At 39.9% G+C, this 18,968-nt stretch overlaps 1 protein-coding gene across 1 annotated transcript in view; it reads right to left on the bottom strand.

Moving 5' to 3' along the window:
* The window catches only part of LOC121356856 (ethanolaminephosphotransferase 1-like), a 55,474-nt gene extending 40,806 nt beyond the window's left edge, over positions 1–14,668 (bottom strand). Inside the window, exons 1-2 of the mRNA XM_041473701.1 lie at positions 14,565–14,668; positions 1,579–1,647 (exon numbers count right to left, since the gene is read on the bottom strand). Of these exons, the coding sequence (XP_041329635.1) occupies positions 1,579–1,647; positions 14,565–14,621 (126 nt within the window). The 5' untranslated portion in view covers positions 14,622–14,668. The remainder of the gene's footprint in view (positions 1–1,578; positions 1,648–14,564) is intronic.
* Between the last annotated feature and the right edge of the window lie 4,300 nt (positions 14,669–18,968).

Genomic DNA, 18,968 nt, shown 5'->3' with positions numbered 1-18,968 from the left:
TGGGTTTTTTTTTTGCTTGGCTCAGTGAATTTAAGGTTGCTTTTTTTAAACTCCTCTAGAATCTAATAAAAATAGTCCATGTGGAATTTTTATTGTCACCAGTTTAGAAAGTAAAAAATAATTAATTAATATCTGAGAATGGATGTATCAGGAAGTCTAAACTGAGTGAAGGAACTTCTCCCAGTCATCAAGATGCACACTTGTACTGCCCAAATTTGAATGAACATAGTAGATGCAAAACATTCTTTAAAAATTCTTTAAAAATTATCCCAATTTCCCTATTGCAATGCACTGTTCAGGAACAAAACCATTATAGCAACTTGCATTCCTACTGATATTTTACCAAAAAAAATTATATTGTGACTAAGCTATATGAGAACATTCAATAATGTTCTTCTTCTGGTAAAATGCTGCAACTATTACGAGAAAATACCTGCAGAGGAAGTTTTGCATTGACAACACTCCCCCTTCAATCTGACAGCAGATGAATACTCACCCATCTCCTAAACCAAAGGGCAAGGGCAAAGGAAAGCCTCTACTCATCTCCCATGCCAGAGTGCTGGAGGGGCTTTTCTGCCTCATTGTTTCCCTCAATATTATGATGGGAATAAAAACAAAGTCTCTGAATTGAATTACTGAAGTCAGTGTCACATCTTTGAATTTCTTTTTTCTCATCCCATGTTCAAGTTGTATTTTAATTCTTCAGTTGGGTCATACAAACACTTTCCATGATATTACTTTGAGGTTATGAATTAGAGATTAAGATTTTCCTGCCATATCAAGAATAATCAACACCTGAATTACAGAATCTAAAGACGGCAGATCCAACAATGCTTTGACCACATACATCCTTTTTTTGTTTGTACAAAGGTTTCTTTTCAAGTCTGCTCCAATCTAAACATTTCCTGTAATGAGGCAGGCACAGAAGTCAGTGTTTCCTTGGAGATCAATAAACTTCATATTTATTTGAGATACAGCTTGCTTTTTTTTTTTTTTTTTTTTTTTTTTTTTTTTTTTTTTTGCCAACAACCGCATAACTAATTGTGAGTGGTTTATTTTTAAAAACTGCAGATTGCAATGCATTCAAGAGATGGCATCTTCCAATCGTTATGGTGATCATGGTAACCACTCTCATTTTCAGCTTCTGTGAGGAATGCCTGGCTGTCTCAAGCAAGTCCCCTCGGGAGAAAATGAGACAGTGCTTGCATAAAATCATATGCACAGCACAGAGAGAAAGCCATGCTGTTGTTAGGCAGCATATGCTGCACAAAAATAATCTGTACTAAGTAAAACCATCCATGTCTGCAAAGCTGTTTAATGAAAGATGCAGAAAAGAAATGGATGCCTTTTCTACAGCAATCACAAAAAAGAAACAAGCCCTTTCTTTCTAAAAAAAAAATCTCAAAACAACACACTCATCTTAAACATGGCTAAATATCCTGCAACATTGGTGTTTTTTTATCAGATGTCTTCGTTTCAGCTTTATTGATCAATATGTATTTTTAAATGAAAGTACACACTATATTTAAAACAAATTCTTACATTAACATGCTATGTTTTATTAAATGAAATTCTTACCTTAATAATTTTATTCCAGATGGGCTGCATAATATACACAGATAAAGGATTTGTATCCACAGCACTGTACTGTGAGGAAAAAGCAAGCATGTTAAACAAAGCACAGAACAATGGCTATATCTCTAGGACTACATCATCTTCAGCATCTAAGAGCACCCCGTGAGCCTGGTGTAAAATGATTTTATTCTGATTCATACCAGTTTTATTTAATTTAAAAGCACTGGCCTGGTTTACAATTCCCTTGTTAGCAACTCTATGTATTAACACAAAGGCTTTGGAAATGGCAAACATTTTACTTTTAAATTCTTATTAATTTTACAACTCTATAAAATTCTGCATTTCTACCGTATTTTGGATTTAACACCTTTATTTCCACTACCAGTAATGCACAGTCTGAGCACCAGTTCACTGCTAGTATGTAGGACAGACAGAGAATATGGAATGCGTTTGTAGGTGGAATATTATCTTGCAGAGATACTCAGCTTTTGTCATAGTAACACAGTTGCATTTGCACTATGCTAATTCATGTAAGGCAATGTTATTATAAAAATGAGCTCTAAAATAGCACTTTTCATTACCACAATAACATTTCTCTATCGGACAGACTTGAAAACACATGTGTTTTATAAACTCCAGTAAGTAAATATCTATATCTTTTGTAAACAAAATATTTCGGAAATCCAAGGCCACCCTGAATTGCTGTTGTCTCATTTTTTCTCAGAGGACAGTATCAAGTTTTATCCTGCCTTGAGACTGCAGAACACAGAATAATCTTAGGAAGAACAATCTTAAACTGACAATACCACTCAAAACAAGGTACTTGAGCCCTGGTAGGTAGACATTGGAAGAATTTATTCATCATTGGGGTGGTACACGTAATTATTTCAGAAATTCATGGACTTCAAAAGTGCATACCTGGCTTAACATTGCTAGGATGATGCATATGACTCACAAAGATTCAGATATATCTATACATAGCACTGTCCAAACACCACGTGCAGAAAATGGGAGTAGGATGGGATGTGTTAGACCACAGTTTGACAAAGCTGTTCACTTGCAGAAGAGCTGATGACAAAGAGTCTCCTTTCACATCACTTCAGCTAACAGTTCATTGTCTTTCCATGCACATAGTTAATTTATTGACCTCTCTTACCCAACTCCCCTTTGGATGAGACTGCATTCTGGAAGTACCTGTTCCAAGTCATTAATTATCAAAGCAACTTAGGCACTTGTCTTAAGCTCAGGTTCCTACATATGAAATGCTTAGGAACTCTTCCATACATTTCCTTTTTCTATCTGAATACAAAGCATATGTTTTAATTACCTTCTGGACAAAACAAAGCATTCACATAGTAATTTTGTGTGTTCAAGTTTAAATCACAAACACAAGTTTGTGATTTATGATCAAGTTAGATCAAGAACTTATGATCAAGTTTAGATCATAAACACAGCATCTAGTAAAATTATTATAGCACAGCTATTCACTGTAAATACATACTGACAAATATCAAAAAAATCACCGAGCAGTAACTGGTCAGAGAAGACTGCCTACATTTCCAAAGGAAATAAAATTTTCAATTTAATGAAGTGTACATCACTGATTTTAATTTTTCTAAAAATGCTGTAAGTGTTCACTCTGATGTGTCATTTTTCTCTGCTGCTGCCACCCATATTACTTACTACACAATGAAATTTTGTCATCAACAGATTTTCACCGGAATATATATTAGCATTCTTAAATACACTACCTCAGAAAAAAATTAATTTGTAGGTAAAACTTAAGCCTTCATTATTCTGTATGTATTTGCAAGTCCAGATGCTGCATTTATCATTCAAATACTGATTATTACAACTGTTTGAACTTTTGATAGTCCAGCTTGCATGTGAATTACCAAAACCTGTGGGCTTTGCTTCCATTTATGCCAAAATTAACAATAATACCAAGCTATACAATACCTGTGCCAACAGACCAGTCAGCTACTACATAATTCACATGAGAACTGTGGAAATCCTCTGAAAATGAAGAAAATTCAAGGTGTCCATAAGCACTTTTGAGATTCCAGGTAATCAGGAGTCTGCTCAAAGTGTCACTGTGGCTACTGCCCATTTCCTTACCCCAGCTGGTATCCAAAGATTATGTGAAATATGGGACAATTTGATGACCAGCAAATTCAATGAATTCAGCCATACCTGGATAAGAATGTGCAAAGGTCAAAATAAGGGAGTTTTACCCTTGCTTTTACTTTGGCATTCTCTTTCTCCCCTCACCCCCAAGTCAAAGTCACAAATAAAATTAGAAAATGCTAGTTAAACAACAACAGTAAAATGAGGCTTTCTATTCCAAATATTCACTGGCTGTTCAGAACTACTGCTTGCTCTTAGAAGAAAAAAAAAAAAAAAAAGTACAATCAGTCTCATTTCTTTGAAATAGTTTTCTTATAGAGAAAATATAATAGACTATATAGATATAATTTTTGTATTGTCTTTACTGGATAATGTAAGAGATTAGGTAGCTTTTCAATGTATCTCTACATAACAGACACAAACAAGAGACACAGTCAGCTTTTTGTTTGCCTCACTGTTTCCAAAGTCAAGCACCAAAAATCAAAACAGACCTTAGGGGAAAAAGGAAAAAAAAAAAAAAAAAAAAAGGAGAATTACAGCCAGCTTTTGTCACCTAAAGACATTTCAGGACACACCACACTTCATCCTGTTAATTCCTATGTCTGTGGCTGAACTGTTGGTCCTCTGGGTGGGGAAGGAACATTCAGCAGATGTGCAGAAGAATGGAAATTTGCACTTCCCTCCACAATGATTTGTTTTAGCCAGACCAAAGGAAACACCCATGGAAAAATAGTTTTCAGTCACGGCAAAAAATAAAACTTGACAAACAAAGTCTGCTATACCATTTAATACTCTGCTTTGTTCTGCTCCCAAGAAGCTACTAACCTCAAGGCCATGAAATCCTCAGGAGTTTAATGTTCAAGGCTGCTCAGAAAAGCAAAGTCCTGAGTAACATGCTCACATTATGACCAATGAACATGAATGCAAGAGTCCATTGAACCTGATGGAAAAAAAGCATTGCCATTTGCTATTGTGTAATTCTGTCATTTTCAGGGCACTTATACTAAAAGACAAAAGTGGAGAGGATAAGCCTGTTGAAGGTTTTTAAGTGCAAAGCTCATACAAGTATACTAAGCACTTCCCTGCAAACAGTTTCTGCCCTGGAAAGGGGATTGATTGTCCTTATACAAAGAAGAAGGGCTTGGAATAATCAAAAAGCTTCTCTCAATTATTTTTAAAAGAAGTTGTAACAGCTGGGAGGGAACGGCAGTAATAAGGGAATAGGAAAAATGGCACTGACTTCATCTTATTCCCAAATTTAAAAATGCTTCTTCTGGTTTTATTTAATAGCTGATGTCTCCTTGAAAGTAATCTGCTTTCTCTCTCAGTGTTAATGGCTTCTAGAAGAGCTAGAAATGAGAATACAGACAACAGACATGAGCACACATGCATAGTGACTGGGGCAGCACACATGAAATGCGCTTTTACTTTGTGTTCCTGCATCTTAATTTCCATCCAGGGGATCCAGCACAGCACAAAGTTTCTGCTGGTCACCTGTGTTAAAGGGGAAAGGAAGTAAGATTGGGGAGGGGGAAAAGGGGGATGGTGGAAGGGATAAACAATTAAGAGAAGCAACAGGAAAGCAGAAGAAAGAAAAATGAATAAAAGCAAAGTTTTGGCTACACAGTAGGAAGACAACTGTTCTGCAGTGACAGAGCAGAGCCAAACACCGAGGGACAAAAGCACTCACAGTGATCAAGGTTTGCTCTGCTAAATACAAGACAAATGGTACCTTCTGGCTCACATCCACACAGCTTAGAAACACTTCCCGTTATTGCAAACTGGTCACATCAGCACCACACAGCATCTGCTGGAGGGGTGTTGGGCCTCATCATCTGGCCCCACACACCCAACACATCATTAGCATTCAATATGTTTAAGTTCAAAGTATCTGAAACAATCTGGAGATTACACTGTAACCCAGCAATACGGCACTTTCAGAGCATGAAAGTGAGCCCTGTCTGCTGTGCATGTTCAAAAACCCAAATGCCCATATTGGAAGAGTGCTGAGGGATAGTGAAACCAAAAAATGATGTGGACTACCTCCAGAACAGATTAGTTCCAAACCAAAAGCCTAGCTATTGCCTTGGAGAGACTTTAGAGAAATAAACAAAAACAACCCAAACAGGGAGTGAGCTAACCATTAATGAGAGCAGACACTGGATCTTCACTGGACTCCCCAGCCCTCTCCAGCTTTGCACTGTGGACTCACCACAAGAATAAAATTTTGCAATGACTATGATTAAGAGAAAAATATAAAACATGCTGACACACACTTCAGAGTCAGGAGAGAAAGCAAGCTGCAAGAAATGTAGTTGCATAACTACATTATATCATTATTTCAACTTCAGCTGCTCTTTATACTAACAGACTACTCCTTTCCTGTACTTAAATCATCTTGTCCCAGGTATTGTGCCACTCAGTCATTTACATTCACAACACCTGTGCTTTGTAAATGACAGACAAAGAGATGGGAGGCATGACAATGGACTCTCTTTTGCAGATAAGGGGTTTTTGTGGTTTTGAAACTGGAAGATGACCCTCCCAATCCAGGGTATGGATCAGTCAATATTGAAGAGAGCTCAGTGGGAAATCACCCTTCTGGGCAACGTCTTATGCAACATGAACTTGGCTTCTGTGATACCTTACACTTCAGGAACCACATAAAAATTGAAGAAAATACTGAAATACTGGCACATCTGGTAACAATTTTCCATCAATCTTTCAGATTCCTAGAATACATTAAACATGTGGAGTTTAATTCTACTTTATATATGTTTTTACAGGTTTGTAGTTTGTATGGGACAGTCTTGGATCTTAACAAAAGCTTCAAAAAGGGAAGAAAGAGAAGCATGCTATAAACAACAGAGCTCCACAACACTGGATGCCAAATATGTTCAGCAGTTTAAGTGCTGATGTATTCCAATACACAGTCCTGTTATTTCTAATAATAGAATTGCTTTACATTATATCATCAGTTAGTCAATTATTCATAAATAATGGCTTGGGTTTCTTGGGTTTCTATCTACTATAAAATAGTTTGGTCTATGCTGCATTTTCTCCGGGGGGGGGGGGGGGGGGGGGTTTGGGCTTTGTTTCATTTTGGTCTTTTATTAGATCACCAATATCTAAGTCCAGGAGTTATAAGCCTGTACTAGGGCTGGATGCAGCTGCACTGTGAAGGAAGAGGCTGCCCAAGTTGGGCTCCTGAGCTCCTCTCTCCCCTCTCACTTTTCCCCATTCAGTTCCATTAGCTTGTGCACACTACAGCTAGGAAATATAGTTAGATTTTCCTTCCACCCAATATTATTCCTAGTAAATACTAGAATGTCATGGTTTGTGCAATTCAACAATTCTGACTGGTCATTACTAAGTCATCAGGAAGTTGTTATTACCCAAACTTCTGTCCTGGGGATGTTTTGATGCAAAGGTGTGTTCGTCATTCACTTTGGCATTTTCAGGAATCCTGACACACACTGAGTCCTGTGCCACATCCTTTTCCTTAATGAAGGGAGGCGTTCTTACCTATGGTAAGAATGGTCATGGGCACACAGAGCTGTGGGTCAGGACAGGCCACTCTTAGGGACTCATGCCTGCCAGTGGCACATCCCCTTGCTTGCAGAGCAGCGTCATGGCCTTAAGGTCACAGAACCATGGGCTTGGATCACAGGATCATTCAGGTGAGAAGGGAGCTCAGCAGTCTCCTCCTTCTCAACACAGGCTCATCCAGGAGCTCAAAACCAAGTGCTTTATCCAGATCATGGAGAGGTGGACAGTCAGTGGGACTGGAAGTCAGCAATCAGTTTTCAACTAACAGTAGTTATGTTAAGGGTACTACCTAATTTCTCTTAAGGAGAAGGCTTACATGGGACATGTTCAAACACTTAACAACAAAGCCAAAATAATTAAAAAGAACATAGAAACATGATTAAATATTGAGCAAGGGGTAATAGAAGACAGCTGCATGTGTGTTGCTGTAAAGGGACAAAAGTAGAGGCTGGGACAGATTGGTGAAAATATAAATCCTGCTAAAACCAAAACCTGCACACTCTCAAGGAACTGCACAACTGATCCTTAACTTGCTATCAAGAAAGCTCTAACATAGCAAGAAAGTTGATTTCTATGGTTTGGTTGTTTTTTTGTTTTTTTTTTTTGTTTTTTTTTTTTTTTTTTGTGCAGACTGGTCTTCCACTGTTGGTAAAAGGAAACAACAGCAGTATTTTGTGCTACACCTATTTCTGCACATGTGCAGACATGTATGTGCCAGCAGCCCTTTAAAAATCTTACAGCAGACCAAGTACCCGTCCCGCTGGAGCTCTGCCAGAGGCTGTACCTAAATACCTGGGGAACCCAAAGTGGGGAAACCACTCCAAGCCCAAAAGGGAAGATAGATTAAAAGCATTTTGTATTTTCCATAAGAGATGCTGAACAGTGATTCTGTAGCACATACATTGAACCCTTGTGTTACCTAATATCCTGATGCACAAGAGAGGGGATACCTCACAGAAATATTCCTCCCTCTATAAAACAGTCCTTAGAATAAGGGTTGCCTTAGATTTATAACAAACAATACATGTTCAAATTACAGATACGTCTTTGCAATTAGTTTTCTACTAAAACAAAGATGAATAAACAAAAATACATATATATACATGCATATTCTACATATAAAAACCCAAAAAGAATTTCAGAATGCTAACATCTCTTGATAAAGCAATGAAATAAAACTATGCAGTTGGTATTTGCACTTTTATGAGATTCAGCAAGGCATACAACTCTTTGTATTGAGCATATTTGTCCCAAAAGTGATCTAATGAACCTTTGTAAACTCATGGGTGCAATATTGCACTCAAAACCATGTACAATTTCCCATCATTGGGAAAAAAGTCCTGCAGCAAGTAATATCAAATGCAGCATCTCTGTGATGTGATTTCATTAAGTTGTTGGTTCATTAGCATGTGATACGTAGAAGGAAGATAATGATTACAGAACTCATGAAATGCTACATTGTCAGCTACAATCACAACAGGATGAGAAAAACGAGGTAATGCATACATGAAGATTGTCTTTCAGAATTACATACTCAGCTGGCCCATGGCTCTTTGACATATGAGACACATGAATGCAGTGACAGAGAATGTAAGAGTAATGAGTTATTTGGTATATTTCACATACTATTCAACAACATTTAATTACAAGCCCAGTCTTCCATCAAAGTAACATGAAGAAGATTGCAAGATTTTATTTGTAGAACAGTGGGCTGCTGACTCACAGTTTTATTGAAGCTGGACAACATTAGTTTTCACTGCGTCAAATATTCAAGGACAGTTTAATAAACTGTGGTGGTATGAAAAATCTAACTATAGCAGACACAACTGATAACTGCTTTCAGATAATATCTGGGATTAAATATTAGTGAAAAAAAACCTAAAAATACTACGTGGAAAAACACTATATAATAAACATGTAAAGAAAGTACTCAATATACATAAAATTGTCCATGTGCAATGAGCATTATTAAATGTCTCCTAAGCAGTTCCAGGTAAGCATGCAAATGAAAGTCTCTTCTCCTAAATTTTCAAAATCATGTAAACTCCTTGTGTACAACAGTAGAAAGCAAAACTACTGGTCAATTAATGTGAGCAGAACCCATGATTTTTCTAAATCTCATAGTTACATTTGTAGCCTTGGAAAAGCATAGACTTCACAGAAATCCAATTTTGTATCTGGGTGAATCCTGAACTTCCAGACATTAATTCACTAGATCATACTCAAAACACTTTGCTCTTCTGGTATAAGGCAGTATAAGAGAAAGAGTCAGACCTTGAAACGTGATCACCATACATCTGATCTTGTTTCTCTAACCCTCCAAAATGAGGCCTGGGATGTAATTTGAGAGATCTTCAAGTCCAGGGCATTCACCTAATGCAAGATCACGTTCAGTATACATTAAGAATGCAGATCAAGTTTCCATGAGGTAATGGCCCCATTGCTTGCAGAAAGTAAACAGGCCAGCACACTAAAAGAAAATACATTACCCAAAACTTCCATAAAAAGGTGTCAGCAACTGTTTGTTTATTAATACTCAACACTAGATTGTGGATCTTGCCTCAGAGAAATCAAGCCATTTCTTAAGACTGATAAAGTGATTGCCCAATCCCCTTTAGTACCTGCTCCAGCAGGCCTTATCAACACAAGACTGACATAGCAGACGCCTTAAATTTCTATTTGTGCAGCTGAAACTCACATATTGTCTTTCTTGAAAAGGGCACTCTTGAAGACCAAATGGCTGCTAGGCTCTTACTAACACTTTACTCAGACTGTCTCACACAGTTCATCTTTTCTAAGCCTCTTGGTATTCATAATGGCATTCTGAGGACTGCAAACTGTGGGCCAAAGCAGGCAGGACACATTATTCCAACTCATACCTGATCAGTACATCAGCTACAGGAGTAAATGTAACCCTTTGATATATTTATGACACTTCTAGCTTAAGAACTTTTTTCCCTTTATTACAACAGCCACAATGCTGCCAACACTCTGATCCCCTTGTACCTTTCCTGCAGTCTGTTGTCCCTTATTTTATGTTTTAAATGTTGATTTTCTTTCCCCTAAGCAAAACCTTGTTTACTGAATTTCTTCATATTGATTTCTGGCTATTTCTACCTTTTCAAAGTGTATTTTAAATAATAAACCTCTTCTTCAAAATTCTTTAGTATAGCGAAAATTTTACAATATTTTCCCTTCTGTTACTCAATGAAAGTATTGAACAGCAATGGAGCTGAGACAGAGAGACAGCTGTGTAGGTAGAATCCCACTTGATAGAACCTCCTACTTCAACAGAAAACTTTAAATGTTTCCATTATCTTTGAAGAAATATTTTAAATTCTTCAAAATGTTTCCATTTTACAATAATTTCATCCTAGTTACCTCTACCTACTTGTGAAAACATGGGACAGTAGCAGACCCCTCACTGAAATGAAAATACTTACACCTCATTTACGCTCCCCTCCTCACCACACCCCTTATCCACACAGAGCTACCTGCTAAAAAATGACTTAGAGGATAGAAACAGTGTGGACAAAATAAGATGAAAATGTGGAACCTCAGAAATTAATTTTTAATGTTGCATCTGATTTTTTAATCATCTTTTCCAGGTCTATTGTTTGAGTCAAGCCTCTATAGCTTGTTCTTAGACCTCTTTTATTCTCAAACAGGATAAAGCATCAAAGTTTTCTGGTTTGAAGAACCTCTGTGCACAGGTACTGTAAAGAAAGGTGACTCAAGGCAAACACGCAAGGGAAATCCTAAGAATGATGTGATGAGAAGAGACAATGGCAACACGAGCTCACCACTGACATTACTGCATTCTGGTGAGAAGGATAAAAATAAAGAACCAAGTTCTGCTTTTATCTGTACTCATCCCCTGGGTGTTGCAGAACAGCTTGTTTCCAACAGAAACCCAAGCAGGCAGAAAAAAAAGTAGCAGTGTAATTCCATGGGTGCTCTTCTAGAACTACAAAATATTGATAAAACATAAAAGTAGGAACGGCATGATCCAAGTCCTACAATTCCAGATGGTCATAGCTTTTTGGCTGTGTTGCTCCATGTCCTGGAGAACAGGACACAAACCAAGGATATGAATCTTCTGTGATACAGCTGCAGCAAATCACCTGAGCATGCAACTGTCCTGAAATCAGCACCTGCCCCAGAGGCAAGAAGATGGCAGAAATATCACGGCAGTAATACTCAGGGCTGTGTCTGAACTGTCTGATCATCACATCTCCACCTGTTCTCAGTGTGCTTTTAAGCAGAAAGAGGAAAACTGAATCTCTAAAACCCCATTAATAGGCAGAATGAATGGGAGTAGATTAGTAAAGTGAAATAGCTAGTCCTGAGAAGCCAGTGCCTGTGCTATAAGGATTTCAGAACCAGTTTCACACGAAACTGGTTCCATTATAATACTATGGACTGAATGTACTGGGTGTACTTTTGTGTTTGTAATCTGGTTTAGGTTCATCCAAAGGGAATGCATTTTTGTGCTCTGAGGTCACTCTGTGATGTAAGCCAAAGCTTGGTAATTGGGGAAACCTTGCTTCAAAAGCCTAATATACATGGACCTAACATGCTAAAGGGTGCTGAAATCTTTGCATGCATTAGAGGTCTGCCATTCCCTTAGCAAAGAACTGTGCTGGTTTTGTTGCCAAGGCCCTCCTCCAACTGCAAACAGGAGACAGACAGTGCCTGAAACATACAATTGGAGCATTCATGGCAGAGAAATGAATTCAGCTGTGTGAAAATTTTGAAAATTGAACAGTATTTTTTTTCAGGCCATATTTACCTTTACAAAAGGAGTTGATTATACAAATTATTTTTTTAAGCTGCATTACACTCAGCAGATAAATTGTGCAAAGTATGGAGTACATTAAGTCACTGATAGTACCATGAAAACAATGATGCAGTGTGATGTACAACAGAGAGATGGATGCCACTAAATCTAAAGTCTTCTATGCACACTTCAAATCCAGAAGCAATACAGTGTTTTAGCTCAGTATTGAATGTATGCTCACAGATCCTTTCAGAGATCACCTAGTTCTTCACAGGGCCAATGCACATATCCCTCCACACTACCCCACAACTGGGTTCACCAGGAAACAGGGCAGAAATAGCCAGGAGGTTGTAAGTAGAGGTAACCCATGAGTGTTGGGCACAGTGATCAGAGTTTAGCACCTGTTGAGTAGCCAGCAAAGGAGGCAGCAATCTCCTCCAAGGGGCTGGGAAGCTGAAGGACCAGGATGCAGTAAGGCCCTAAGCTGAAGGGGAGAGATGGCAGCCAGAAGGCAACAAGAGGTTGAAGAGCATGTGTCAGGCCTGGGAGGTGGTGAGAACAAAGCTGTGGTTGTGGCAGCCCTAGGTATGGGAGAGCGAAGGACAAGAGACTGTGGTAATGACTAGTGTCTCCTTGCTGCACCCCTTCTGTATTTTTGGAGCAGCATTTAGGAATAGGGAGAGCTGCCATCACCTGCCAGGTCCTCCTGCAACCAGGAGCACCAGGAAAACGGTGCAGATAACTGCCCAGCTCAGCAGCATCAACCTCATGTAGCTGTACTTCTTTGTGTGAAACCCATGCCATTTGGATTTATTTATTTCCAAGATATCCCAGTCCCAAGTCACCTCAGGTAAAAGAAAACAATTTGATTTCATCTTTCTAAAGCCTGCACTTACTAGGATTTTTTTTCAGAACACAGTAGAACAGATACTTCTTAAGTATCTGTGTTGGCTGATTCTTGTACTTAAGAAAATCACCCTACATAGTTTCTTTGCAACGCTCTTGAGAAACCAATATATTCAAATTAAATGATTTGATATGTGATTCTGTCTTTGCGTAATAATTTGCCCGGTAAACCATAAGTATGGCACAAGGATTACAGGTTTTTTAAAGAATGTTGTTTGGATTATTCCTCATCTGCACTTGTTTGAAGTTATTTTCATTCAAGTGATAATAAAGAATGTAATACAATTGTTCCCATATTTGTAGTATGAACTCAATTCAGGAAAGTTATTTAAATAACTACGTCCATTTATCCTAAAAATTGCTTTTTATTTTTTTTCCTCCTGATCTCAGTCAAGACTGCAGCTTCACCGTTCAAGCACAGACCTGTGCAACTCACGCCCTGTGGCCAGAAGCAGCTTGCAGAATGTTTTATCCCACTCACATCGGAGACACACAAACAGGTTGGTACATTTTAATTAGCTTCTGTGCATAACAAGTTCCTAGGAAGCAACCTGGAGAACACTCTCGAAGCCACACTTCCTCCACCTTCATTCCTGCTGAGATGAACAAGCAAAGTTGCTGGCCCAGGGAACAGAAGGGCTTGATAGGAACCAGGAAAAGCTGAACACCGTGGCTGGAGCCCAGCCTGGGAAGGCACACGGTAAGAGCAAGAAGGCAAGAATATTTGGGAGCATGGTGTAGGGGCTGCTTTGGCAAACTGAACATAAAATAAAAGGCCGGGTGTTGTGCTGGTAGAAGCTAGTATGCCCCTCCTGCTTTTCACGAGGAAAGAGGTGAGGGTGTGTGAACAGGGCGGCATGGCCCATTTCAGACACCTGCACCGCAACTGGCACAAACCTGGATTTTCACTGTACTGCATCCCCCGTAACTCCTAAGTCCATGATATAACCCTGGTAAATTCAAATATCTAATGAGTCACCCATTTACCGGGATTCTGCATGCTGGCTATTTGCAAACATGAGGTTTGGATCAAATTATTTAAAGTAAGTTTTTCTTTCCCCCCTTTGCTGGCTTTCTTATTTATTTCTCAAAGCCAGAGCATTCCTGTGTCCGAAGGCTTTGCAGACAGCCAGACAAGCAGCATCAATGTGTGCTTTCTTACAGGAACACCGGATGCCTCCAAAACCACGCTGCACTAAAACGGGCACAGCTTTTACAGACGTTGGTGCCCACTCAAACCCCAATTCACTCTGCCTCCACCGAGACCTGCCGCCCCGCGAACACCCATCTCCTGCCCAGGGCACGCACTCCATCAGAGCCGGCCCGGCTGCGGGCGGGCACAGGTGGAGGTGCGGGACATGCCCCTGCGGGCACAGGTGGAGGTGCGGGACATGCCCCTGCGGGCACAGGTGGAGGTGCGGGACATCTCCCTGCGGGCACAGGTGGAGCCCTGCGGACCCTCCGGCAGCGGAGGGATGGCCCGGCCGGCCGGGGCCGCATTCACAGCGGGGCTGGGACCCCGCCGCCCAAAGCGGAGCGCTCCGGAGCCGAGGCGCGACCCGGGGAGGAGCGTCCGCCGCCCGCCCTCCCTCCCTCCCTCCCTCCCGGCCCCGGGGCTGCCCTGTACCTTGTAGTGTCGGAAGCCGTGCAGCTGCCGGCCGCTCACATACCGCCACCGCCACATCGCCGCCCTGCGCCGCGCCGCGCCGGCACCCAGGCACGGAGGGATGGGAGCGATGGGAGGACGGACGAGGGAGGCGGCGGGGCCGGGGGCGGGCGGAGGGCGGCTCCCCGGCCGCGCCCCGCGGGCTGGACCTGCCCCCGGCTCCGGGCATCCGCGCCGGGGCTGCCCGCGGGGCTGGCTCCCGGGCGGCTCCCGTGGGAGCGGGCGGTTCCCAGGACGCTCCGGTGCCCTCCTGCCAACAGGGAGTGTTTCACACCCGTAATGACCTCACGGCACCAGGGCACGTCGCAGAATCACCTCCAAACTCTTTTTCTCGCTACGGGTCTATTAAAGATGCCGCATTTACAGCGTACGGGAGGACGCGCCCGTGAAGTCGCTATACAAAACAATGCTGAGTAACAAATGAAAAACATGTCAAGTAACACTGCCCAAACAATGTTAAGTGCCGTGTTTCGGAAACAAGTGACACTGAGGATTAAAGTTTATCTTTGCATTCCAACAATAATCTGAGTTTTGTATTTTGTTATTGCACCTGCACAGGAGCCTGCCAAGCCACATCAGTCAGCAGTGCGCTCTGCGCCTCCTGATTTCTAGGGAAGTGAGGCACTGGGATAGGCAAAAAAACCCCCAAACAACAACAAAACCTGGAAAACATCAGGAGTAATGTTTCAGCTGCAAACGTATTTCAGCATATGGCATGACACCTTGTGTTACCTTTGCTGTACACTACTGGGAGAGAGAGTTGAAATCATACACGTCAGGGTCTGAGATTTTTATGGACCAAATGGAATCTATCCAGAAAGCAAATCAATTCAAATCCATTACTCGCACCCCATGAGGCATCTCATATATTGTGAGAGTCAGTGTTATTTTACAAACTGGGCAGGTTTGATAGGAATTATGCACAAGTTATGATCGTTAAGTGCAAACTGTATGCAATGGTTCTTGTTCTGTATTATTAATTACACTTTAATCAATTGAGATGTGCTTACACCTGCATTCTGCTTCCAGCAGCAGCAGCAGCAGCTGAACTTCTGCTCTTGAATACAACCCAGAATTTTAATACTCAGCTTCAGGTTACTGAGCTAAATGCTTGATACCAGTTAAGAAAGCTAAAGTGTATGAATTTTAGTTCACGAGCCAACTGTAATTTTAATTAGTGTTCATAGCTTGAATTTTGATTTGGGATCCCCTTCATTGCCATTATCACATTTTTAAATTGTGTTATGCTATTGAATTCATTTACAAGGGTACATAAGATTCACGATCTGTACTGTACTAACTGCAGTTTTTTAGTGCAAGTAAGTTACTGAAACAGGCCAAAGCATTTTAGAATTATCACTTTCACTTCTTAACTCTAACCTTAGAAGCCTCAAACATGAAAGCAGAAATTTGTCTGAACAACTATTAGGAGTATGATGAACAGTAGTAGAAAAGGTGTTTGCTGTTCTGAAAGGTAGAAGGTAGGCAAAAAAAGGTATTTTTTCCCTTTGCAGGCTTCTGGATTTATGTCAAAAATATACAGATACAGAAGATACATAGATATAGCAGACAGAGAATACAAGTTTTATCTCCTATTCTCTCAAAACTATTTTGGTGATAAATGAAACACAAAAAAAAACCCCTCAAACCCTCATAAATACTCCACTAAACAGGAAATGTCAAAGACTGCCTACATGTGAAATGCAATTGCTTGAACTCCAGCATGTTCCGTGTTTGCTAATGAGCACATCAAAGGAGGCAGCACAAGTTATACTAAAGAGCAGGAAACAGACTGTGAATAAGTATGGAATATCACAGAACAAGCTGAGACACAAGTAGCATGGGGTTTGAGAATTCTTTGGAAATTATACTGATCTGCTAGCTGCTGATTTAAGGAGTTTCCTTGGTTTAGGCATCACAGTTCATATGAATAGTTGGCCTTTAAGACCACACACAAACAGACTAGCCAAGCCCAGCAATCCAAGCTCAAGTCATGTGCTTTACTGCTACACTGTGCTGTCTCCATGCATATCAGAATGGTAGGCAAATAGATGAGGGTTCAGGATGGCCCAGAATAAATGATAAATACATTACACTCACACCCACACCCACACCCACACACACATATATATATATATATATAACCCAATAAATCCTTGGGTTTCATTCTTCTCTCTCTAAGTTATAGTAATAAATTAATAATGATGGAGCTTCTCAGATAGGGAAGACTGCCTAGTATGGCAACTTTGATTTTTAATAATTTATTGTGTCTTGTTTATCCCTCACCTTACAGCTGTGTGCTATGCAATAGCCTTTATCTAGAAGGCATCTAACAGCACATTCCTGCCTACTTCAAGAAATGAAAAAAAGCAGAAAGAAGTCACGTAGAGACCAAACCTAAAATGACCAGCTGCCAAAGCAGTAGAAGAAGGGAAGAAGGAACTAATATATTACTCTACCCACTCTTTAACATACCATTCTCCCTTGGGCAAGGCATTTTTCAGGAACAGTGTTTGTAAAATCTTCAGCACAAGGGTACACCACAGTCATGAATAGGCTAAAGTGGTATTAATACTAGGCCTAAAAGAGGAAATTCAATATTTGGAGTTACTAACATTTATAAAGTTCAGTGTTATCAGCCCCTCAGTAATTTTAAAATCTTTTTGAATTAAATTAAGAGGAAAAACTTTCATGGCAGTAAACTGGTCTAACGATTGAAGTTTAAAATACGTCACTTTTCTCCAGCTCTGAATATGTGTCTGCATTTTTTTCTCAGCAGCTACAGCCAAAAGAGAGTACTTTTATGACAGATGTTCAGTTTCAGATTGGAAAATATTATTTTATTTGCACTAACCCTATTAAACTACAGAGGCATCTCATAAAAAGTAGGCAAATATGTTTCCCAAATGTTACTGTCTGCCAGAAAGTTATGCACTCATACTCCTTTTATAGCACTGACACAGAGAAATAGCAGGAGATGACAAAAATGTCAGCCACTGCAAGATGCCATGGGGGCACTTGGAGCTGGGATGCTGGGATGAGCTGGCTTAGGCTCAGTGAGCAGCCAGGACACTCCAGAGGCTGGAGCCCCTCACATCTTTCGGACCCAGGGGCAAGGGCTGCTAAAGAGATGCTTCCTGGGTGTGCTGATTCATTTAAAACCTGGTTTTGCTTTTGATTCTTAAATGATCAGCTATTAATTTTTAATTTGTGTGAACGTTAGAAATTGACTCTTTGATCCACTGCAATCTGGCATCCCCTGAGGGGTTTTGTGGGGGTTTTTCCCCCGTTTCTTCCACAGTTTACAGCTTGCCTCAGCATAGTGATGCACTGTACTGTGAAACAGTGCGATTTAATTTAAAGTGGAACTGACATCATAGCTTGAGGATTAAAAAGACTTAAGTGTTTCATGTTATTTCCTAAAAAAAAAAACCTTAAAAAGCCTGGAATGATCAAACTGCAACACAGTCTGTAGAAGAAAATGTTATTTTGGATCTAGACTGTGATCTGTCTAGCCTAGGCCTTTGGATCACCTCTTGCCTGACAAACTCATAAAAACCTATGTGACCCTGAAAGACAGACTCTAAAATATTTGATGAGTTTTCCCTCACCTACTTCATCCCAGTTCAGTTTCTGGGATACTTGTGACTTTTAAAACTTTCCTGAAGAAATGACTCAAACCAAAAACCTTTTTCTGTGTTTGAATTTGACACTGTCTGTACCACACTTTGTACACTGGAAAGCTTTTAAAGCTCAAACTTAATGCTCTGTAAGAGGAAATGAATCCATAAACCCATATTAGAATGAAGGACGGGCACATTCAATCAATAGAAACAAGTTCTCCAAACTTCAGTAATTTAAGCTTCCTTACCTTTAACTCATCTGTGTAAAATACATTTTGTTTCTTTGAAAGAGTTCTTTCTACATGTGGATTAAGGAACATTGGTGCAATCACCCCCAACAAATAAATTCCCTTTTTTCTGGATTTCACTAAAGAAAGAATTTTTATTGCTAAAAGAAATTTTACTGTTTTCATAGAATATTCATGCAACAAAAATAGAAAAAGTACACCATTTCTTAATGTTCCCTGGGCAGCAGTAGATTTGATCTTGAGTGCAAATACAGTCAATCAGTATATCAGATAAAACAGTGGACTCAAACCATTATTTAAGCCTGTGAAAACACAGATATGCTTGTATATGTAGTTGAAAAACCATAAAAAAAATTCAGTTCATAAAAAAATGACCAACTGTGTTAATTATTACTTCCAAAATATAATGCACAGAAATTTTTAACAGTCTTGAAGAATAAGTAGCAGTACTATGAAATTTCAGCTTTTGTCAAGAAGCTTGGCTTTTATTAATC

Source organism: Pyrgilauda ruficollis, unplaced genomic scaffold (genome assembly GCF_017590135.1).
Source record: "Pyrgilauda ruficollis isolate IOZ18807 unplaced genomic scaffold, ASM1759013v1 scaffold30, whole genome shotgun sequence".
Lineage (NCBI taxonomy): Eukaryota > Metazoa > Chordata > Aves > Passeriformes > Passeridae > Pyrgilauda > Pyrgilauda ruficollis.
This window is presented reverse-complemented; position numbering and strand designations above follow the sequence as displayed.